At 41.5% G+C, this 23,810-nt stretch overlaps 3 protein-coding genes and 1 pseudogene across 4 annotated transcripts; all 4 read right to left on the reverse strand.

Annotated features, from left to right (window-relative positions):
* Positions 1 to 50: 50 nt before the first annotated feature.
* On the reverse strand, positions 51 to 3,360 carry LOC123728119 (NLR family CARD domain-containing protein 3-like; annotated as a pseudogene). The gene is made up of 5 exons (XR_014379098.1): positions 3,161 to 3,360; positions 2,989 to 3,083; positions 2,304 to 2,388; positions 1,991 to 2,213; positions 51 to 1,869 (listed from the first exon to the last, which is right to left on the reverse strand). The product of XR_014379098.1 is annotated as an NLR family CARD domain-containing protein 3-like (transcript).
* Positions 3,361 to 3,566: 206 nt separating this feature from the next.
* On the reverse strand, positions 3,567 to 7,068 carry nudt7 (nudix (nucleoside diphosphate linked moiety X)-type motif 7). The gene is given in 3 exon segments (NM_001140963.4): positions 3,567 to 4,137; positions 4,557 to 4,715; positions 6,652 to 7,068. Coding segments are annotated over 3 exon segments (666 nt in total). The 5' UTR covers positions 6,808 to 7,068; the 3' UTR covers positions 3,567 to 3,786.
* Positions 7,069 to 10,515: 3,447 nt separating this feature from the next.
* LOC106561348 (hypoxanthine-guanine phosphoribosyltransferase) lies at positions 10,516 to 15,874 on the reverse strand. The gene is made up of 9 exons (XM_014125188.3): positions 15,459 to 15,874; positions 14,944 to 15,050; positions 14,145 to 14,328; positions 13,688 to 13,753; positions 13,494 to 13,511; positions 13,112 to 13,194; positions 12,370 to 12,416; positions 11,779 to 11,855; positions 10,516 to 11,126 (listed from the first exon to the last, which is right to left on the reverse strand). Exons 1-9 carry the CDS (start codon positions 15,471 to 15,473, stop codon positions 11,079 to 11,081), a joined length of 645 nt encoding a protein of 214 aa, XP_013980663.1. The 5' UTR covers positions 15,474 to 15,874; the 3' UTR covers positions 10,516 to 11,078.
* A 1,444-nt stretch (positions 15,875 to 17,318) lies between these two features.
* LOC100194665 (26S proteasome non-ATPase regulatory subunit 7 like 1) lies at positions 17,319 to 20,997 on the reverse strand. Its single transcript, NM_001139749.1, is given in 8 exon segments — positions 17,319 to 18,042; positions 18,337 to 18,535; positions 18,680 to 18,771; positions 18,940 to 19,020; positions 19,176 to 19,273; positions 19,380 to 19,472; positions 19,639 to 19,730; positions 20,923 to 20,997. Coding segments are annotated over 8 exon segments (978 nt in total). The 5' UTR covers position 20,997; the 3' UTR covers positions 17,319 to 17,793.
* Positions 20,998 to 23,810: the final 2,813 nt, after the last annotated feature.

The raw sequence follows: 23,810 nt of genomic DNA on the forward strand, positions 1-23,810 counted from the left end.
ATGAAGGAGCATGACTGGCTTATGTCTGCTTGCATTACACAGGGATAGTACTTACAGAGCTGTTTTGGATGCCTTAACCACTGGCAGCAGCCTCAGAAGAGCCTCATCTGATCCACTAAATTGTTTCAAGTCAAATACACCCAGCTCCTCTGCTGAAGTCAGCAACACAAAGGCCAGAGCTGACCAGTGTGCAGGTGAGAGTTTGGCTCCTGAGACATTTCCTGAGCACAGGTAGCTCTGAATCTCCTGCACTAGGGTTGGGTCATTCATCTCATTTAGACAGTGAAACAGATTGATGCATTTCTCTGAAGAGGCATTCTCTCGGATCTTCTTCTTGATGTAATCAATTATTTTCTTGTTGACCTCAACTGTTTCCATGTCAATCTTTGAGCTACCTCCTGTCCATTTCAGTAGGCCTCGACAGATAGTCTGATTTGATGGCAGTGAGAGGCCAAGAAGGAAGCGGAGGAAAAGATCCAGGTGGCCATTCTCACTCTGTAGTGCCTTATCCACTGCATCCTGATAGAAGTGAATTGCAGGCATTATTTTGACTCGCCTCTTCAGATTCTTGGGGATGGACTGCCGATCGTTTTTTGTTGTGTTGAAGTCATCGTTGAAAGAGAGAAAACTATAAAAAGCAGCAAGACATTCATGGATGCTCAGATGCACAAAGCAATAAACCTTCCCTTGATGCAGCCCAAGCTCCTCCCTGAAGACATCGGTGCACACTCCAGAGTACACAGATGCCTCTCTGACATCAATGCCACACTGTCAGGTCCTCTTCATAGAAGATCAGGTTGCCTGTTTCCAGCTGCTCATACGCCAGTTTTCCCAGTGACAGAATTCTCTCTTTATCCCAGTGGGGATCAATGACATTGTTGCCATGATATTTCAGATTCTTCTGTTTTATCTGGAACATTATGAAGTGCATGTACATTTTTGACAGAGTTTTGGGGATCTCTCCACTCTCTGCTCCAGCCAACAATCTTTGTAGAACAGTGGCTGAAATCCAACAGAACACTGGTATGTGGCACATGATGTGGAGGCTCCTTGATGACTTCAAGTGTGTGATGATTTTGTTGGCCAGGGTCACATCGCTAATTCTTTTCCTGAAGTACTCCTCCTTCTGTGGGTCATTGAACCCTCGTACCTCTGTCACCTGGTCCACATACTCAGGAGGGATCTGATTGGCTGCCGCTGGTCGGGAGGTTATCCAGAGGAGAGCAGACGGAAGCAGATTCCCCTTGATGAGGTTTGTTAGAAGCACGTCCACTGAGGTTGACTCTGTGACATCAAAACAGCTCTCATTGTTCTGGAAGTCTAGAGGGAGTCGAAACTCATACAAACCGTCCAAGACAAACAAAGCATTGCACTTGTCAGAGATGGACATTCCTGATTCTTTTGTCTCCATGAAAAAATTATTGAGGAGGTTCATCAAACTGTGTTTTTCTCCCTTCATCAAATTCAGCTCCTGGAAAGTAAGAGGAAACATGAAGTGGGTGTCCTGATTTGCTTTTCCTTCAGCCCAGTCCAGAATGAACTTTTGCACAGAGATCGTTTTTCCAATGCCAGCGACTCCCTTTGTCAGCACAGTTCTGATAGGTTTGTCTTGTCCAGGTAAGGGTTTGAAGATGTCGTTGCATTTGATTGCCATCTCTTGCTCTACTGGTCTCCTGGATGCTGTCTCAATCTGTCTCACCTCATGTTCTTTGTTGACTTCTCCACTTCCGCCCTCTGTGACGTAGAGCTCTGTGTAGATCTTGTTTAAGATTGTAGGATTCCCCTGCTTAGCAATTCCTTCAAAGACACGCTCACACTTTTTTCTCAGGTTGGATTTGAGGTTATGTTGGCACCTATCATGACGCTCGTCTGAATGGAAATGCAAGGATGTTTAAGATATCATTAAATCACATACTATTTGTAAATAATGATTGATATGAAAAAGAAATAGGACCGTGATCAACAATTGAGTGTTTGGCAGAGCTCTTACATTTCTCAAGTGTATCAGCAAGTTCCTTCTGGTTCATGTTCCTCAGGATGTGCAGTGTGATATTCAGAGTCTCCGCTCTGGCTCTGCTCTCCTGATGTTCAGCATCCACCACTTCCTGATCTTCCTCCTGACTGTCAAAGCTGTCTGGGTAATCTGGAGTCAGAAGCCTCTTCCACCTCTTCAGCTCACTTTTCACAAAACTGATGATATGTTGCTCAAGCAACTGGAATTAAAGGAATACAGTTAAAACCTTGAATAAGGTGCAATCTGCAATATGTCTAGATGTTCAATGGTAATATGAAATGCAGTATACCTTGAATATGGAGGAGAGGTCTGTTAGCTGACTCTGGGTAGACTGATCATTGAGGGTCTCTGACTTTGAAATGTCCTGTTGGTCTCTGTGGACATAATGTGAGATAGGCGGTGAATAGATGGAGAGAGCTCACACCTAAACAGTCTAAAACAGGGTTCTCCAACTGGTGGGGTTCCCCAACTGGTGGGGTTCCCCAACTGATTTTATTTGCCCCCAAAGTTATCTGATAAAAAATAAGTTTAATAGATTTTTTTTTTTTTTTATAAGATTTTTATTGTTGGACATAGAAGACTGTAAAAACACCAGCAAATCAGCTCCAAGTGATTTTAATTTTGGAAATCTGTTCCAAAGTATTCCCATGCATAATAGGGATATATGTGATCGTATACAAATGTAAGCAAGGTATACATATTTTATATCGGTTTGGGCTTCTTGCTGTCAATTTGCAGTGTACAAATGATTTGTAATTATCTTTTGGCCTCCTGACCATTCGCTCAAGGAAAAAGAAAAAAGTCCTGCGGCTGAATGTTGTTGAGGATCCCTGGTGTAAAATGTTTACATTACAATGCAAAAATACTAATATATTGAAGAGTGTAATGAGCTTTTAAACCAAAAAAGTGCATGTTAATGAGAAAAAGACAGCCAGAAATAAGTTAATCTTTTAGTATAGCTAGAACGTTCTAACCTGTCTCCTTCTCTGAAGTTGATTGTCCCATGGACCCATCACTCTTCGTAGACACACAGCTGGGCAGAGGTGAGTCTGGTTTCTCCTGCTGGACCCTGTCAAAATGCACGTTGCTATTTTCTAATCATGTTGAGAACTACAGGGAAAAAACAAAGACCACTTGTTGCTTTACCTTTGTTCTGTAAGGAGGACATCCTCTCTGAAGTTGATTGGCTGTCCCATGGACCCATCACTCTTCATAGACACACAGCTGGGTTCAGGAGTCACTGGTCTCTGCTGATGGACCCTGCTAATTTAAAATACATACAGCAACCACATGAAGAAACACAATACACAAGATGGAGGCTTCAACACAGCGCCCCCTATCAGTCAACTAGTCCAATATTATTCATAATGATCTGAGAGAGTAAACTGATTATATATCAGCCCTCCTACTCAGATTCTTTGTGAATACAGCCCTGGTCCAGGTATCAACTCAGTCTTGTCCTTCCACATAGCTCTAAACAGGCCACTGCCCACTCTCCTCACACATGTCACATTTATGAACTCAACAGGATGCATTTACCTATTCAAACTTTAATAGTATACTTTTTTTATTGTCATCAATATACAATATTCACAAATTACATTCAAAGTAATTTTTTTCTTCGCTTTTTGTAAAGAATGTAGGTATTGCACATGATTCCACATTTACAGTTGGCAGAACAATTACATTACATTTTAGGGAAAAATATGTTCTCGCTATCATTACATTATATAATTATCTGGTTAAAATATCAAAAAACATTGATATATATGTCATAGTTTACTGATCCTCTTGTTCAGATTGTGTTGGAAGAAAGATACCGGGTCATCAGAATCAAAACCAGTCTCAAACTCAGGCTTTTTTCTGAGGGCTAGGACAGAGACCAGTATAGCCAAAATGGCAGTCAGGCCCCATATCTGATAGTGGCTGCCTGAGTCAGGGTCCGGAAACTGGAAACTGTGGAGCAAGCCAGCAATTCCAGTCGCGCTGTAGGATGAGTGGTCTACCTCTCTAGTGAAGAACTCCAGGGGGACAGTGAACACAGCGCTGACCTCGGCTGGGTTTGGGCGAGGAAAGAACGAGGCCTCAATGAACCCCACCACTGGAGTCACCAACAGACCACTCTACAGAGTAGAGAGGAGGGAGAGAGAAGAGGCGAGGGGAATGAAGGGGAGAAGAGAAAATATGTGGAAGAGAGGGGGGAGAGGAGAAAGTATGAATATCTCTGACTAGAAGTATGACCTATAATCTATTGACAATATCTAATTACAAAATATACTGTACTATACCAGGCAGGGTTCTCCAACTTCAGTCATGGAGTTACTTGGAGTGCAGGATTTTTATCCAACCCGATTCAACAAAACACCTGATTCAGCTAATTATGATCCAATTCTGCTAATTAAAAAAAAAAAATTGTTCTCCAGGACCTGAATCCTGTTGAATCCTGTTACACCATGATAGTGGGAGTGTTGAGAAATCCTCAGCGTCTGCTTTGAAACGTTTTATCTTTGTCCACGTAAAAGCAACCTCTCCCCATGTGTACCTTGTTCATAATGGGGAAGAGTGTGCAGACCACGTCCACCTGGTCAGGAGGAAGGCCTATCTCCTCCTCTGCCTCTCTCAGAGCCGTGTCCACGTCATCCCTGTCCCTCGGGTCCCTCTTCCCACCTGGGAAACACACCTCGCCTGCGTTGGTCCTCAGCTGCAGCACAGAGAGAAAGAGACAAAGAGCGAGTATTACAGCATTCCATTTTGTTTTCTTGTGTAAAGGACATCACGCTGCTTGATTAGCGAGTACCACTTCCTCCCAAGTCGGCCCATACCTGGCGCAAACCCAGGACGTCTGCCTTGCTAGCACATGCGAGTGTCCTCCTGAAGTGTCAGGCCCCAATTTGCATACCACCCCAACAGATCCACAGATGACGCAATCTCTATTGCAATCCACACGGCCCTTTCACACCTGGACAAGAGGATGCAACTGCACCTATATGAGAATGCTGTTCATTGACTACAGCTCAGCATTCAACACCATAGTGCCCTCCATGCTCAACACTAAGCTAAGGACCCTGGGACTGAACATCTCCCTCTGCAACTGGATCCTGGACTTCCTGATGGGCTGCCCCCAAGTGGTGAGAGTAGGCAACATCCGCCATGCTGACCCTCAACACGGGGACACTTCAGGGGTGCGTGCTCAGTCACCTTCTGTACTTGTTCACGCACAACTCCAACACCATCATTAAGTTTGCAGACGACACGATGGTGGTAGGACTGATCACTGACGACAATGAGACAACCTATAGGGAGGAGGTGATCGTGGACTACAGGAAACGGAGAAGCGAGCACACCTCCATTCACATCGAGGGGGCTGTAGTGGAGTGGGTCGAGAGCTTCAATCTCCTTGGTGTCCACATCACTAAGGAACTATCATGGTCCACACACGCCAACAAAGTTGTGAAGAGGGCACGACAATGCCTCTACCACCTCAGAGGCAGAAAATATTTCCTAAAAAAGTTCTACAGCTTCACCATTGAGAGCATCTTGACTGGCTGCATCACCGCTTGGTATGGCAACTGCTTGGCATCCGACCGCAAGGCGCTACAGAGGGTAGTGCGTACGGCCATCCAGGACCTCTATACCAGGTGGTGTCAGAGGAAGGCCCTACAATGTTTCTATCTTCAGCCACCTGTGTATTGCCAAGTTATCGTTACTCATTGTGTATTTATTATTACCCGTTTTACTTTTCATTTCACTGCAAGGCTGGGAAAGGCCGTAAGTAAGCATTTCACTGGCAGTCTACAAATATGGCAAATAACATTTGATGTGATTCTTACCAGTCTGCGCCACATGAAAAGCTAGCTATTCGCTAGGGCAAATGGGGACACTTCAAACTGAGTTATGATGGGCATTTCGAGTAATTTCGTTGAGCTGGCTAATTTGGCTCGAAAAACAAATCTTCATTGAAAATGCTTAAAAATAAACCTAGAACCATGAAAATGTTGCTAATCTCCAATGTAAAGCCCGAAAGGTTGGCTACCATTGTGTCAGATCTTGAAATGCACGTTCAATTTTTTTAATTTTTTTTACCTGGCCAAATTATTTGGATGGCCTGCACTGAAGAAAATTTTTTATCAACGTGGACTAGATTGACCCGCTCTCCCCACTATTTATTGTTTCTGCTGTAAGGATTCACACTCTTTAGAGAATCATTTTGTAATTTCACAGCAGAAAAACGTTGTTTTGATCTCAAAAAGCAGTACCAGCAGTATGCAAATCAGGTAGCCAAATGAACGGCTCTATCATCGATGCGATTCGTTCACCAAAAAGATCCGTTCAGAAAGAGCGACTGATCACAACTGAGGAGTAAATTTCACACATCCCAATGTGCTAGATTTGCACACAGTGCAGTGCACACTCACGCCTGCTAACGCACAAATATCAAAGGCTGTTTATAAATACAGTGGACAATTTCACACATTTGGATGTAACACTGTCATGCTTTACTTTTGTATTAATGGTTTCAATGTTCATAACACAAATTTTGTACGTTCAATGGCAAAACTGTAGGCCTAAGAATCGATGACATAATAGTTAAGGTAAACTAGTTAAACTAGGGAGTAAGGGAGAGCCATATTACTGACCTCTTGGGAACGTAGAGTCATCAGTGTGTGGACCTCTCCGTCCCTCACAAACAGCGGTATCAACACGGAGGCTTTGGGCAGGACCGGCAAGTAGGAGAATCTGCTCCCGACTTCATATTGCTTCAATATGGCAGCTGTCTTTTCTTTTAGGTCCATCCTGAAGGTCAACAACGTAGCCAAACAGAGGCAAAGACCTCACAGTGAAACATACCAGTAGCCTACCTTGCTTTTGTTATAAAATATAGCGAGTTTGTTATAGATGTACAGGAGAAAAGCTTCAGAATGCTATAATCCTGCTGCCGACCTGTCACTACTATCCCAATATTAAATATTTTCTTCGGACAGGCATCTGCTGTGCAAAAACAATCGTTGTTGCTACAATGCTTCCACTTGACATTAGGCTACAGTATTTGCATGTGTATTGCGGAAGCGAGTCCCTTCAGGAAAAAGAAAATCTAGGGCAACTCCATCTAGTGGGGAACCAGAAACCAACATCTTGGAAAATGATAACGCTCTATGTTTTGCACGGACATGTTGAACAGTTGTGACTCAAATTATTACATAAAATAACTGCCATGAAATTAATAATCTACCAACCCATTTTCAAGTCAATCCATAATTGAAAAAGGCACTCGCACAGCTGAGCTATCGTGTTGTAGGTGAATGGTAACAATGAGATAACATAAGAAAAAAGAAACCTGCACACTTACCTTGCTAGAGGCACAGTTTTTTATGAAGTTCATGCGCCGCGGGAAGTAGTTTGGGGAGGGTGCTGCGATCCGGAAAAAAAAAATGTACCTGTGCTGAAGATGTCTATATTGATCCTCTAATACATGACGAGTAAAGGCCCAGTGCACTACTTTTGTGTGTTTGTTTTTTTACTAAATGTATTTGCGTGTTCATCAGCATTTGTAAATTGAGTCTGGTAGGGTGCCTTGCAAAAGTATTCACCCCCTTGGCATTTTTCCTATTTTGTTGCATTACAACCTGTAATTTAAATAGATTTTTATTTGGATTTCATGTAATGGACATACACAAAATAGTCCAAATTGGTGAAGTGAAATTAAAAAAATTACTTGTTTCAATGAAATCAAAACAGAAAAGTGGTGCGTGCATATGTATTCACCCCTTTGCTATGAAGTCCCTAAATAAGATCTGGTGCAACCAATTACCTTCAGAAATCACATAATTAGTTAAAGTCCACCTGTGTGCAATCTAAGTGTCACATAATCCCAGTATATACATGCCTGTTCTGAAAGGCCCCAGAGTCTGTAACACCATTAAGCAAGGGGCACTATGAAGACCAAGGAGCTCGCCAAACAGGTCAGGGACAAAGTTGTGGACAAGTACAGATCAGGGTTGGGTTATAAAAAATATCTGAAACTTTGAACATCCCACGGAGCACCTTTAAATCCATTATTAAAAAAATGGAAAGAATATGTCACCACAACAAACCTGCCAAGAGATGGCTGCCCACCAAAACTCACAGACCAGGTAAGGAGGGCATTAATCAGAGAGGCAACAAAGAAACGATAATCCTGAAGGAGCTGCAAAGCTCCACAGCGGAGATTGGAGTATCTGTCCATAGGACCACTTTAAGCCATACACTCCACAGAGCTGGGCTTTTTATTTTTATCTTTATTTAACTAGGCAAGTAAGTTAAGAACAAATTCTTATTTTCAATGACAGCCTAGGAACAGTGGGTTAACTGCCTTATTCAGGGATAGAACGACAGATTTTTACCTTGTCTGCTCGGGGATTCGATCTTGCAACCTTTTTGTTACTAGTCCAACGCTCTAACCACTAGGCTACCTGCCGCCCCACTTCACGGAAGAGTGGCCAGAAAAAAGCCATTGCATAAAGAAAAAAATATGAAAACACATTTGGTGTTTGCCAAAAGGTATGTGGGAGACTCCCCAAACATATGGAAGAAGGTACTCTGGTCAGATGAGACTAAAATTGAGCTTTTTGTCCATCAAGGAAAATGCTATGTCTGGCGCAAACCCAACACCTCTCATCACCCCAAGAACACCATCCCCACAGTGAAGTATGGTGGTGGCAGCATCATGCTGTGGGGATGTTTTTCATCGGCAGGGACTGGGAAACTGGTCAGAATTGAAGTAACGATGGATGATGCTAAATACAGGGAAATTCTTGAGGGAAACCAGTTTGTCTTCCAGAGATTTGAGACTGGGACTGAGGTTCACCTTCAAGCAGGACAATGGCCCTAAGCATACTGCTAAAGCAACACTCGGGTGGTTTAAGGGGAAACATTTAGATGTCTTGGAATGACCTAGTCAAAGCCCAGACAATCCAATTGAGAATCTGTGGCATGACTTAAAGGCTGCTGTACACCAGCGGAACCCATCCCACTTGAAGGAGCTAGAGCAGTTTTGCATTGAAGAATGTGCAAAAATCCCAGTGGCTAGATGTGCCAAGCTTATAGAGACATACCCCAAGAGACTTGCAGCTGTAATTGCTGCAAAAGGTGGCTCTACAAAGTATTGACTTTGGGGGGGATGAATAGTTATGCACGCTCAAGTTCTGTATTTTTGTCTTGTTTGTTTCACAAATATTTTGCATCTTCAAAGTGGTAGGCATGCTGGGTAAATCAAATGATACAAAAGCCCCATTGTAAGGCAACAAAATAAGAAAAATGCCAGGGGGTGAATACTTTCACAAGCCACTGTAGTTATGTACAAAACAGTTAATCTGATAATACTTGGGACTAAATATAAAAATACTTGCTTGATATGTTTTCCAGTTTGTTGAAATACTTTGCAAATGCAACTTATTTCTAAATGTAAACTGAAATGGTCTTAATTCCTTTTATATTTTAGTAGAACAGCTTACAGTAGTGAGTGCATACATTTTCATACTGGTCCCCGGTGGGAGTCACTCTCTACCAATTGAGCCATATCATCACAAACCACTTTATGTCTCAATGTTTTTGCCCATGTTACAGAAATCTATATCGGTCCGTTAATACTAGTAAAGCCCCACTACTTTTGTGAAAAAATGTTTATCTTAATATATTTATTAACACCCTGAGCACCCATACTTCCCACAGCTGTGTACAGTTGAAGTCGGAAGTTTACATACACCTTAGCCAAATACATTTAAACTCAGTTTTTCACAATTCCTGACATTTAATCCTAGTAAAAATGCCCTGTTTTAGGTCAGTTAGGATCACCACTTTATTTTAAGAATGTGAAATGTCAGAATAATAAGAGAATGATTGATTTATTTCAGCTTTTTTTTTCTTTCATCACATTCCCAGTGGGTCATAAGTTTACATACACTCAATTAGTATTTGGTAGCATTGCCTTTAAATTGTTTAACTTGGGTCAAACGTTTCGGGTAGCCTTCCACAAGCTTCCCACAATAAGTTGGGTGAATTTTGGCCCATTCCTCCTGACAGAGCTGGTGTAACTGAGTCAGGTTTGTAGGCCTCCTTGCTCACACATGCTTTTTCAGTTCTGCCGACAAATGTTCTATGGGATTGAGGTCAGGGCTTTGTGATGGCCACTACAATACCTTGACTTTGTTGTCTTTAAGCCATTTTGCTACAATTTTGGAAGTATGCTTGGGGTCATTGTCCATTTGGAAAACCCATTTGCGACCAAGCTTTAACTTACCGATGTTTTTAGATGTTGATTCATTATATCCACATAATTCTCGTTCCTCATGATCTTGAAAAACAAGTTTTTCATGACTCCAACATAAGTGTATGTAAACTTCCGACTTCAACTGTATGTCAGCCTCTTGGCCTTAAATGCTTCAATAAAAATAAAAAACTAGCAGTGTGCGGATTTCTCTTTTCTTTAAAGTCAATCCATGGAAGGCATCTCTAACACACACAAATTTAAGATTAACAATCCTATTTTAATATTGCTGTCAATGTCCTTGGTGAATGAAACATTGCCATTATTAAACAAAATTGTTACATTACATTCCAGGCTTGTCTTTGCATGGGCATGGCATATGAGCTAAACAGCATCATTGGTTTGTACAATGCCGTACATGACTTGACTCACATAGATTTTACTGTGGATATGTACAGTCGCCTGAGATCCGGTGGATTGTATTAAGCAACATAATGAAATCAAAATTCATCCTTACTAACATAAATCAGATGGAGGCATCCAAGGCCCCAATATAATAACAAATCTAAAAATATATATATATTTTTTTAAGTGTTCTCCCATAACTATCTCTACTTAAAAACGTAACTCTGCTTCCAGGGGAACAAAAATATGAATTCAATACATTTTTGTTTTCTCAAATAGCATCTTGCAAACTGAATTCACAATCCATGTGTTCACATTAAGTAGGTTTCATACATAAATAAGGTTCAGAACCCTCAAAATCTCAGGATCATCACAGTGGTCCTAGTCTCTCGTCATCCATCTGTCTATCGCCTCAGCTCACACTTTGTACTTCTCCTTTGCGTTCTCGTTCAGTATGCAGATGTGCTGCACAGAGCAAAAACACATGGTAAAGTGTAAAAAGAATACACCAACAGCAGACTTGGTTAAACTGACCCCTCATACATACATTGAGTATACAAAACATTAGGAACAAAACATTATTTCCATGTCAGACTGACCAGGTGAAAGCTACCATCCCTTATTGATGTCACTTGTTCTCCTTCAGTCAGTGTATTTGAAGAGGAGAAGGCAGGGTAAAGAAGGATTTTTAAGCCTTGAGACATGGGTTGTGTATGTGCAATTCAGAGGGTGAATGGGCAAGACAAAAGTAGGTGTCAGGCGCACCAGTTTCAGTTTGTCAAGAACGGCAACGCTGATGGGTTTTTCACACTCAACAGTTTCCTGTGTGTATCAAGAATGGTCCACCACCCAAAGGACATCCAGCCAACCTGACAATTGTGGGAAGCATTGAAGTCAACACGAGTCAGCATCCCTGTGGAACGCTTTCGACACCTTGTAGAGTCCATGCCCCGACGAATTGAGGCTGTTCTAAGGGAAAAAGGGGGTCCAACTCAATATCAGGAAGGTGTTCCTAATGTTTTGTACACTCAGTGTATGTCTTTCACTCGGTTTTGACATGCTGAATCTCAGAGAATATAACTGAATATCAGGATCATCTCCAATGCAGCGAACTTACACTGAGATCTCTGAAGTACTCGTTGTAGTCCAGGGCATATCCCACCAGAAACCAATCTGGCACCTCAAACCCGATGTCTGACCAAATACAGAGACGGACAGAATTCACTGCACAATACTAAGCTACATGTAAGTTATACATCTTGCTGTGTAGTATTAAGTTAGCAGTATCAAAAGATCTTATGGGATGAGTTTTGCATTAGTATTTCATAACATTAACACAGATATAAAGTATGTTGCTCTTTTCCATCTCTGGAGGTTAGCTAGTTGACTCCTGTTGTCTGTGACTGGGGTTGACCCTTTAGCTGCAACGGTCACAGAGCAGGTCAAAGGTAAACAGCTGTCCTTGCAAAACCATCTTAGAAAGCTTATCCAACTCTGACTTAAAGGAATGACATACATCACTAACCATGTGTGTGAAGAATACTCGTACTTGAGTACCATGTTGACCTACACATTCAAAGTCGATTGTTAGATACGCATATTAATCCCAACTATTATACGTGGTCATCCTTCCAAAGACTCTTTCTAGTACAGCAGTGTATGAACGGTGGGAAGGCATGCACGACACACAAAACACGGCAGAACTCACAGTCTGGTCTGTATCCTGAGCTCCTTGGTGTTCTCTTGACTAAAAGGCTGAAATGACAATGCATACAAGCACAGAACTGAATAGGATCTCTATGCAAACCATGCTCTTAATGGCATGGCATGCATCGCTCTCAATGACATGGTCTTCAACAATCTCAATGACACAGCAAACAATACAATCCACTCAATGGCCTTGCATTGTTCAATAACGTAACATAGCTAGAATGCGCTCAACACAGCCGTCTACAACCTAAACTAGAGTCAAATAGTCCCTTCCATAGCAGAGGGATATCCCATCCCTCCACAGTTCAATTAACAGTATGGTACATAGATTAAGTCTTAATCTGATCCAGTCACATAACATCTCTAAATCAGTGCTTAAGGGGAGAGTGTGCATTACAATAGATGGAGTGCGGTCATTAATATTGCTGTCTCGATCGACAAAGGCTGCGTTTACACAGGCAGCCCAATTAAAATATTTTTTCCACTAATTGGTCTGCTGACCAATCACATCAGATATGGTCACATTAGATCTTTTTTAGAGCTGATCCAATTGGTCAAAAGAACAATTAGTGAAAAAAATATCAGAATTTGTCTGCCTGTGTAAATGCAGTCAAAGAGTGACATTCTGAGCTGAACCACTTCTCTGTCTAAATCAGGGCTACACAGCACTTATAGGGAATGTTCAGTAAGCACAATATGGGAGAAAAAGAGGACTGTGTGCTTAATACATTGGTTCTCACCTGACGACTTTGACCATCTTTGGATTGCATTCACTCAGCAGTGATAGCAGTGTCTCCATAGTCCTCCCAGTCTCCACAATGTCCTAAACACGTCAGCAGGACAGATACCGTTGCATAAGGGGGTTCAATTTAAGGAGTGCAAGGAAGTCCAACAACAATTCAAGGCAATCAATTCTATATTAATGTGGACAACCATAGCGATGGTACAGCCCACTTCTTTTAGGGTACACCCATTAGTGAATGTGATTTGCACCCTGGTCATATAGCTATAGTTCATGTGAGAGCTAGTGTGCTCCACACATTTATGTACAGCAATTTTAACATTTACAGAGATTGAATATTTAGATTAAGTGCTAAAAAGACACAGGGAAATTGGTCTTACCTCAACTATCAAAACATTCTGCAAAGGAAATTAGAAGACAATTGATCACATATATACTGTAGATCAATATGTACATATAACGAAAAATCCAATAATGAAACAAAAATACAGCACCTCATTGGTTAAAGGATTACAACTTCACTCCTAAGATATTTGTATTTTATCTGTGGTTATGTCAAGCAATCAAATCTCACCTTCCCGGTTAGAGTTGAGAGCTCGTCCCCTCCGATAACTTTGACAATGTTTGTAGACTGGTCATTCTGGGGACAATACACACATCAGTAAAACTACACATCTCACCCAGGAAGAGGGTGATGGTCTACTCTAAATAATCATCAGGTCATCTAGTAATACATTAAAAAACATAACACTTCCATTGGCCAACACGGTTATCTGCTCATGCATCAGATGAGTCTAGTAGCAGATCACATTGTGATTTAGCCAACCCTTGTGTCATGTTTGTTGTCATGACAAACAACAGATGAGGGGTTGGCTAAACAAACTGATCTGAGACCAGGCCACACAGACACACACAGACACACAGAGAGAATAGGCAACAGCTGTATTGCTTACATATAAAGATTGCCATCTTTCTTACACAATTGGAGGCTATTGAAGGAGAGTGAGAGAAACGTGGAGTGGTTGACTCACGCAATAGCTCTTTAGCCTAATGAAATCCACAGTCAATGGGACAGACTTATCGCTGTTCTGATTTAGGGCCTTGATGTACTCCAGCAGGTCGGCAAAGAAAGTATAACCTCCTTTGAGAACACACAGTACTACTATATGGTGTCCCCCCATGTCCCGGACTATATCACGAGCCAGGCGCTCAGTCCTAGAGAGAGACAGAAGGAATAGAGAGAAGGATAAAAAAGAGAGGAAGAGAGGGACATCCAATGGCATGGGACCTGTAATTTCTGTGCAGGCTCATCAATCAATCTTCAGATGGTTTGTGATCTGGTCAGTCAGAACATCATGGTTTAAGGCTAGTATTGGCCATGTATGGAAAACTGGCTGAAAAGTTGCTGACTGGGTCAAATCAAATGATCTGGCTGGAGTCCTACTATTCATAACAGGGTTTAACATGGCATTCTACAACAGGGTATCCGACTAACAGTGTGTTTCATTCATAAGGCTGCTGCTTGCCTTCTCCCTGTCTGCAATGCAAATTGATGATGGCTATGCACCATTACAAAAAAAAAACGACTGCTGGTTTAGATGCCTGACACTGATTTGTCTAACAAATATGTCAGTGAGCTCTATCCGACAAAATACCTTAGCAACCATGGTGTAAATTAAGGAAACAATGGAGGCATAGAGGAATTTGTACAAAATTAGAGTTCTGATTTACTCCACAAAGGAATAGGAAAATGTGCAATTATGATGTTATAGTACAGTAGCCTACCCAGGTCCCAAAGAGTGCCAGTCCAGTGGTGATGGTTTGACTTACCTGTCCATGATCAGTCCATGGGGGATGATGACCTGGTCTAAATCCTCCTCATAGTGTTTGGGGACACAGAAGAGGTCCAACTTATACCCCTTCTCATCATCAGGTATCTGAAGGAGCAAAGAGATAACACATTTAGGAAATGATGGCACATAAATGTGCAATTGAGATGACCAAAAGTCTTCCCAAACTGAAGCGCCACACACACGAGCCAGGAGCCCTGGTAACGTTTAAGCTTGCTTTAAACCACCTGTTTGTGGGTGAGACAGAGATAGGGTGCAGACCTGCTTTTAGGACTCCATAGCCTACTTGGTCTGACTAGCTGCGTGAATTTTGAAATGTCAACTGAGTAACACGCCAGTGATTTATTCACATGTCCCGCAATCCTGATGTCATTATGAAACCACACTCAGACACTACTCAGAAACGTCCATTCTGCAGATTACCCTTCACCCCAGAGCAAGACGAGGGGTCTGACTGACATTACAAATATAACATAGGGACAGGGTACACCTTACCTGGATATAGGCCATATCACCGCTCTTGCTGTTCACGCCTCACTAGGGTGATATTTGTGGAGTCATGGCCTGATCAATAGGGAATACGAATGTTATTTAGCTTGGTGGGTGGTGCGTCTCTCGTGCTCGCTCTTCCTCGCCTACTGCCTACTTTACCGTGGGCGAATAGCTTACATACGATACTCCAACCTTGCTCTCCCTCCCCTGGGGGTTTTATACCCTGACGTCACAATGCATTTTACAGACCAAAATCTGATTTACCTGACTTGCACATTTTTATAAAATCCTACCGCCGTATTCCTCGTTGCATACCATGGTACAATTTTCGAATTAGCTACTAACGTTAGTGTGAAAATAATCGAAGCCTATTGGCAGTTTGTGGTACAATAAACCATACCTACCGTTATTTTACTGTATGTTAGAATATAAATCTACACATGCAAATCTGCGCAGAAACGCATCTTCGCCATACTAACCTAGTGCTGCGTCATGACAAGGATGATAATAATAAACGCAGTGGCGTCAACCACATCGTAGTTACTCCACAATACTAACCTAAATGACAGTGAAAAAGGTACAGAAATATGCATCCTGTTTGCATTAAGGAACTAAAGTAAAACTACAAAAAATGTGGCAAAGAAATTAACTTTTTTTGTCCTGAATACAAAGCGTTATATTTGGGGCAAATCAAACAAATCACTGAGTGCCACTTCATATTTTCAAGCATGGTGGTGACTGCATCACGATATGGGTATGCTTGTCATTGGCAAGGAGTTTTTTAGGATAAAAATAAACAGAATAGAGCTAAGCACAGGGTAAATCCTAGAGGAAAACCTGGTTCCGTCTGCTTTCCAACAGACACTGGGAGACAAATTCAAATTTCAGCAGGACAATAACCTAAAACACAAGGCCAAATCATTGGAGTTGCTTACCAAGACGACATTGAATGTTCCTTCGTGACCTAGTTAGTGACATAAATCAACTTGTAAAACTATGGCATGACTTGAAAATGGCTGTCTAGCAAAGATCAACAACCAACTTGACAGAGCTTGAAGAATTTTTAAATGAATAATGTGCAAATATTGTACAATCCAGGTGTGAAAAGTTCTTAGACTTACCCAGAAAGACTCACATCTGTAATCCCTGCCAAAGGTGATTCTAACATGTATTGACTCAGGTGTGATACTTCTGTATTTCATTATTATTATTATTATTTTGCAGGCAAAATTCCCAATCTGGCCCTCATATCATCATGGTCACCTAATCATCCCCAGTTTACAATTAGCTCATTCATCCCCCCCTCTCCCCTGTAACTATCCTGTAACTATTCCCCAGGTCATTGCTGTAAATGAGAATGTGTTCTCAGTCAACTTACTTGGTAAAATAAGGGTGAAATATATATATATTTTTTAAATGGGGTATTGTGTGTAGATGGGTGAGGGGGAAAAACTATATTTTGAATTCAGGCTGAACACAAAATGTGGAATAAGTCAAGGGGTATGAATACTTTCTGAAGGCACTTCAGGTACTATTAGTTCCTTGGCTGTAAAGGTTGTGTCATCAAGTAACCCAGTATAGGTCCTTTGTCAATAAGCTTTGTCTACAGTTAATCCAAATGGAAAAATAAACTTCAAACCACTCTTAACTTGGTATAGCCTGTGTTGTGAGATTCATAATATGCAGTCCATCACCAGACTTGAATGCATCTTCCCCACAAGTGTCAGGCGAGACTTCATAACTTCACAATTCTCCTCCCTGTGTTTCTATGACATTAAATATCATACAGTACAACAAATTACACCCAAACAAAGGCAAGGGACAAAAGAAAAGACTTGCAAATTACAAACTTAACGAAAATGATTTAATATGACCCTACTTTAATGAGTGATACAGAAACTGAAGGTTCCTTTCACCATACACACACAACACCAGGGTCACATTCGGGAGGGGGCAATTTACTGAATGTTGTAGATAGAAATACCAGAATAAAGCTGACCTGATTCTTCACATGTCAAAAAGGCATGTCTATTCTACAATATGGACTTCTATCTGATGTTCTGTAACGTTGTGCCCTACTGAAGGCAGCCCAGATGGTGCAGAACGAACATGTTCTCATTGTAGAGAACATCCAACACACATAACCATCCTGTCACCCTCAGCACTATAGTTATTCAGTGCCAGTTATGACAAAGGGCAAGTCTCAAATGACACCCTACCCCCATATAGAGCACTACTTTTAGCTAGACCCATATACAGACGACTGTGGTTCAGGCCAAAAATAGTGCACTATCCAGGGGAATAGGGTATGACAAAGACAAACACCAATAATGCGCACTCATTTTTTCTTTTTCTCATCTTTCCTGGACGAGGTGTCGCCTTTCTCCTTCTCTTCCTTCTTCTCCTTGTCCTCTTTCTTTTCCTTCTTGCCCTCTTCTTTCTCCTGTCCCTCTTTCCTCTCAGCGTCACGGTTGGAGATCTTGTTGTTGATGAGGTTGTGGAGAGCCACCACCGAGCGGATGAGGGACGCCAGGTAGACCACTAGCATCTGGTCATTGGTCTTCAGGTAGAAGGCCTTTGTGAACTCCTGCAGGGAGAAGTGGCAGGATTAGGGAATGTGTATTATGATTAACTAAACAGTGAAAATCTGGTGGAAAAAGACAGACTATCTGTTCATTGTAATGAAGTAGTAGATCATACCACGTGAATTTATTTGATTTGAGAAGGAAAATGTATGTGTGTACTCTTTCAAAATAAAAAAGCTAATATTGATTACCATGCCAGCCACCCCCTGCCCCCTTTCTTCCACATAACCCAGCCTTCTCACACACATTACCCCACCCCTACACCACCCCCATCCTAAACCTACACCCCAGCTTACCAGAAGGTTGACATCAGGAAGCAGGTTGAAGATGTCCTGTAGGTGGTAGATGATTTGGTGGTTGATGGGCAACTTGCCTGCAGCCACTCTCTCCAGGTAAGACCTGATGTCCAGCAGCTTGGAGTTGAGCCCCTTTAGGCCATGTACCTGGTTAGTGATACGCTGTGACAGAGTACCAACTGTTGTGTCCTTGATGTCTCTGTAGATGGAAGAAAATGGGGTAGAATATATCAAGTTTAGTCGACATTAGTGCAAGTCGGTGTGGTGTTAAGCATGATAGAAATAATAGAAAATCCATGAAATGTTTGGTGTCTGCGTAGTCCAGTTAAAAAATGATGTGTACCTGAGAAGGTGCTCCACGCCCACCTCCTCTGCCTCCTCAGCTCCAATCTCACTGGTCACATGTTCAAATGTTTTGGAGGTCGGGGTGCCGTCCTGGAAGAGTGAAGAGACAAGAACCCTTTTAGAGTAAAAGTCTTCCTTCCTTTCACAATGATCAATTGTATACCCAGTCCAAAATCAGCCCACCGCCCCTAGGGTTGGCTAGTCCAGGGTTTGACTTATTTTGTCATTTAGTCTCAAACAAGTCTATGCTCCACTTACGTCATGTATTTCCTCCACCGAGAAGTAGGCTTCTGTAGGCAGGCCCAGGTCCTTAGGCTTTACATCAATGATCACTAAAACCTGAGGGGGAAAGTGCCATACAAACACAGTCAATGTTCACTTAATTATCTGCTGCATTATCAATACAATTTAATCCTTTCAACAGGAGACGAGGCATATTTCTTACCGATATTTAGGTATTAATGTGGAATATTTACTGGGTGGAAAGCACTTACTGAATTGGTGCAGTATTGCTTAATGAGTTCATTGATGGCAATATCATTCTTATGTAGTTTAGGACCTGTGTGATACCAGCCCACTATCCTCTCTCTGGCTGGGAGAAGAGAAGGAAAAGGTTTAAGAATCTCGTAGCCACACTATGTAGAAGTTGAGACAATGTATATAGTTAAAATGTAATAATGTATAGTGTGTGGTCTCACCATTGACTTTCTTGAACATGTTGTACATATTCTCCAAGTAGTCGTGATCCAGGAACCACACTGAATCATCCTTGTCATCCTCATCAAATGGCACTGGCGAAAAACACACAATCAATATTGGATTCAACAACAGGCTTAGCTATATAGCTAAACGTTTAGTGATCATAATTATTATTTGAGTTATCTCACAAATATGATAAAGATGTTATAAACCAGTCACAAACATGTTATTTTAGTACATGGAAGGAGAAGAACTCACCTGCAAAGCTGTTGGACACATCAAGGACTTTCTTATGCCAAGAGCCGAGGAGGACACCCACTACTCGCTTTTGGTTGCCTACTTTCCCTATTCTGTCAAAAGAGCACATTTACACAATCAATATCATAGCATGTCTTAGTGGAAATCAAGCAAAAACTTAAAAGGCACACTCCATGAGCTTAATCACAACAAAATCGTAACATATAGTAAGAATTGGATTCGTAATATATATGAATTTCAAAAAAATAATTAAAAAAAGTATAAATAGCAGGACGTAACATACGAAATGGATGACGTAGTACACAATATGATGACGTAGTACACAAAAAACTGGGACCACTTTTTGCTCATGATACCACTTTCAAAACTACTGGCTGAAATTATACAAAAGTTTAAGAGTGCATCTTTAAGTTAACATAACTAGTTAATTAGCTCAGTGGTTCCCAAACGGCAGGGGGGACTCAGTCCGGCTTTCAACTTACTCATGAAAATTGTAATAGTAGAATGCCCAAGGTGCAATTTCGAAAATGGGTAGCGCATCATCAGTTTCTCTTGTCATGTCAGTCATTACGTACATACCTTAGAGAGCTATTTATAACTTGTCATAAATGTCCAGATCAACTAGCCCATGTCAGCTAACGTTCTTTAGCTAGGTTTTTTAGCCCATAGATTTTGTTGTAATGTTTGAGTCCCTCAACTATCACATGAATACACATTAGACATGGCAAAATATATAGAATTGCAAGAAAATGTTATGAAACCGCAAAATGTTCTCTGCATCCCATGACAAAATGTGTAGAATTTCAGGAAATAAACTTGAAATCTGCTAAATATTCCCCCCCCCCCCCCCCGACAACAAGAGGGGTGTAAACAGTTTGTCATAAACAGTGGGGGGCGCGGGATGTTCCCCAATGCTGGAAGGGGGGCCGAGTGAAAAGGTTTGAAAACACCTGAATAAGCTAACTACAATACTTTACCCCTAGCTAAGTTAGCTAGCTAACTACTCTGATCCATAATGTTGTTATGGCTAAATTCTTCCATAATTAGTGAATGTTGCTAGCTATTTGCCTGTTATTACAACAGCCAAAATAAATTAACTAGATAACCTACTGTCATTGCTAACAAATGCACAGCTTCAAATGGGTTTCTGACTCAGCAGGTTAGCTGGCCAGCTAACGTTAACTATGCCTGGCTGCAACATCATCATCTCGTACAAAAAGTGGCAAGCTAGCAGAGGTAGCGAATGGATGTGATTTCCAAACATATATATTATTAATTACATACCGATTAAAATGATCCACCACGCTGAGCAACACAAGTGGATGGACAACAACATTTTCTACCGCTAACTCCGGCATTTTTGAAGCAAAGTGTTTGATGATGCTAGCAGCCTAGCTAGCTAGCTACTTCCTGTCGAATTGTTTCTTCTTCTTCGGTGGGGATTATCGGCAGTTGGCATCCAACGTTATGTTGCATTACCACCACCTACTGTACTGGAGTGTGGGCAAGAGACGGGTAGAAACAAAATCCTACCTGCCAGTCTCGTTGCTCTTAAAAAAAATAACAAAATATTTGAGACTATAACTAATGACGTTCTACTCAATATACTATTTAAACTAATTTTCTGTATCCCCTTCTCCCTCATACTAGATCTCAGCCTCTCACTTCCCCTCTGATACTGTCCACACGGTAGTAATACATGCTCCACGGTGTCTGTTTCCTTGCAATAATCACACTTTCCTGTTGGATGCTTTCCTGTCACATTTAAGGTCTTATTCAACAGGCTGTGTCCCACCCTTAATCTTGTAAAAATAGCCTCCTCTTTTCTGTCCCTTCCTGTTGTCCTCCCCTCCCTGACTTTCCTCTGTAATTGAACTAAATGCCTGCCCTTAGTATCTCTATTCCACTGCTCCTGCCATCTCTGCATCATCACTGTCCATATCAGGCCTTTTGCCTCTGCCTTGCTCATTGAAACTACAACATTAACATCCCCACTACTAAGTTCTTGTTTAGCCAGTACATCAACTGCATCGTTCCCCTCCATTTACTTGGGACCCCAAGTAAATCTTATCTGTATACTCATCTGTCTAATCCTGCCATGGGTTTGTAGCACCTCATAAAGCAGGTTTTGTCTGCTACGTGACCTGAAGGACTGGAGACTCATCAACACTGCACATGAATCAGAGCAAATAACTACTCTGTCTGGCTAGACTTCCTCCACCCACTGCAAGGCCAACAGTATGGCCATCATCTCCCCTGTATATACAGCCATATGATCTGTAATACGTTTCCTGACTGCCACCCCACATTCCTACACTACAAATGCTGACCCAGTACGTCATGTCCTTGGATCTTTTGAATCATCTGTGTAAATGGCCACAAAATCCTGATACGCAGTATCCAGACGTCTCTTAAACAAATCAGATGGATCAACACTCTCCCTGTCTTTCTGTAGTCTCTCCAACACTTCTAGATCAACTACTGGAGGTGGGAATAGCTACCGTTGGACTAAACTCCCTTCCATACAGTCCCATCTCATTCGCTTGGGTATTACCCACCCACCCAAAGCTTGTGTTGTCTTTGCTCATGTTCCCAGCATGCCTGTAAAATCCCTTTCGCAGGATGAGACACCCCATGTCCCTGTAGGTTGACCCAATAATGATTTGCCAGCTGCTGTCTCCTAATCTGCATATCCCCCATCTACACCTGTAGCGCAGCCACTGGGGAGGTCCGAAGTGCCCCACTACATATTCTGCACCTTGCCCCTGTTTGACATCTAGCCTTTCCAATGAGGTCCGGGCTGCCGAATCATAAGCTATACTGCCATTTTGTTTAACAACAGGAAAAAAGGAAAAAATGTAATCTCCTTTATAGCACAAATAATATTATAGCATTGACATTATTGTTAACAGCATTAAAAGTAATGATTACTAGATAGTTATTATGGTAACAACAGTAATACAAATAACAAAACATTATTTATAATGCTACTATTAATAATAATAGTAATAACAATATTAATCATACCAAATGTTTAGAAAACACTTTTAAATCCAATTTTTAATTAGCCCATTCATATTGCACAATGTTCAGTAGGTTTTTCATATTGGACATATACAGTATGTGTCTGACCCTATCCTGTGTATGTGGCAATAAAACATCAAATTATTATTATTTGTATAATTATTTTTGCACCGTACACAATTTCCTGTACAGTACATTGTGTCGCAGTAAAAAGGGGGTCCATTCTACTTATGAGCACCTCTAGTTTCCAAATCCAGAGAGTTTACAACCCAGGGAGCCTGGCTGCTCATTCTGCAGCCATTAAAGAGTGGCTTATCAGCTTAAATCACTGGTGTAGCACACAGCCCACAAGTATTATGACGTGTTCATATGGGATTCTCCAAAGTCAGGACAATCCTTGTTGGGAAAGTTTTTTAAAATGTTTAATATGTACATCTAGGGGAATTTTATAAGGAAAAGGATTTGTTTTGGGAATTTTCAAAATACTTTCAATATTATTTACTTCCATGTCAGCTCTATGCCTGGAAATGCGCTTGTCTGAAGCAAATCATCACAATTTCAAAGGAACTCAGTCCGGCTTTGAACTTACTCTTGAAGTTGTAAAAGTAGAATCCACAAGGTGCAATTTCTAAATTGGGTAGTGCATCATCAGTTCCTCTTGTCATGTCAGTCATTGCATTCCTTAGAGAGCTATTTATAACTTGTCATAAATGTCCAGATCAACTAGCCAATGTCAGCTAATGGTTTTTAGCTAGGTGAGACCAAAAAATGGCAATGATTGGTTCAGATTTGGTCCGGATCGGACCAACAATCAATGTCCGTGGACATTGAAATCAAAGCCGGTCTGCGTCGCACCAAATATGAACCAAACATAGACGTATATGATTGGTTCAGATTTGGTCTAGACCGGATCAAAAACCAATGTCAGTGGATGTGGAATTTAAGGCTGGTCCAGACTGCACCAAAAAAGAAATCCAAAAGGCTTCGGAGTCAGTCCGTGCTTACTGAGCAGCCTACAGTGTTGTCTGGAATTAAATTGTACGGATGCCTATTTATGTGGTAAGCCTATCGTTTGTAAAACACCAACAACAAAAAAGATGTCCGGTCCAGACAGGACCAAAAAAAGCTGTCCAAAAGACATTGGCTCG

Source organism: Salmo salar, chromosome 10, assembly GCF_965601325.2.
Source record: "Salmo salar chromosome 10, fSalSal1, whole genome shotgun sequence".
Lineage (NCBI taxonomy): Eukaryota > Metazoa > Chordata > Actinopteri > Salmoniformes > Salmonidae > Salmo > Salmo salar.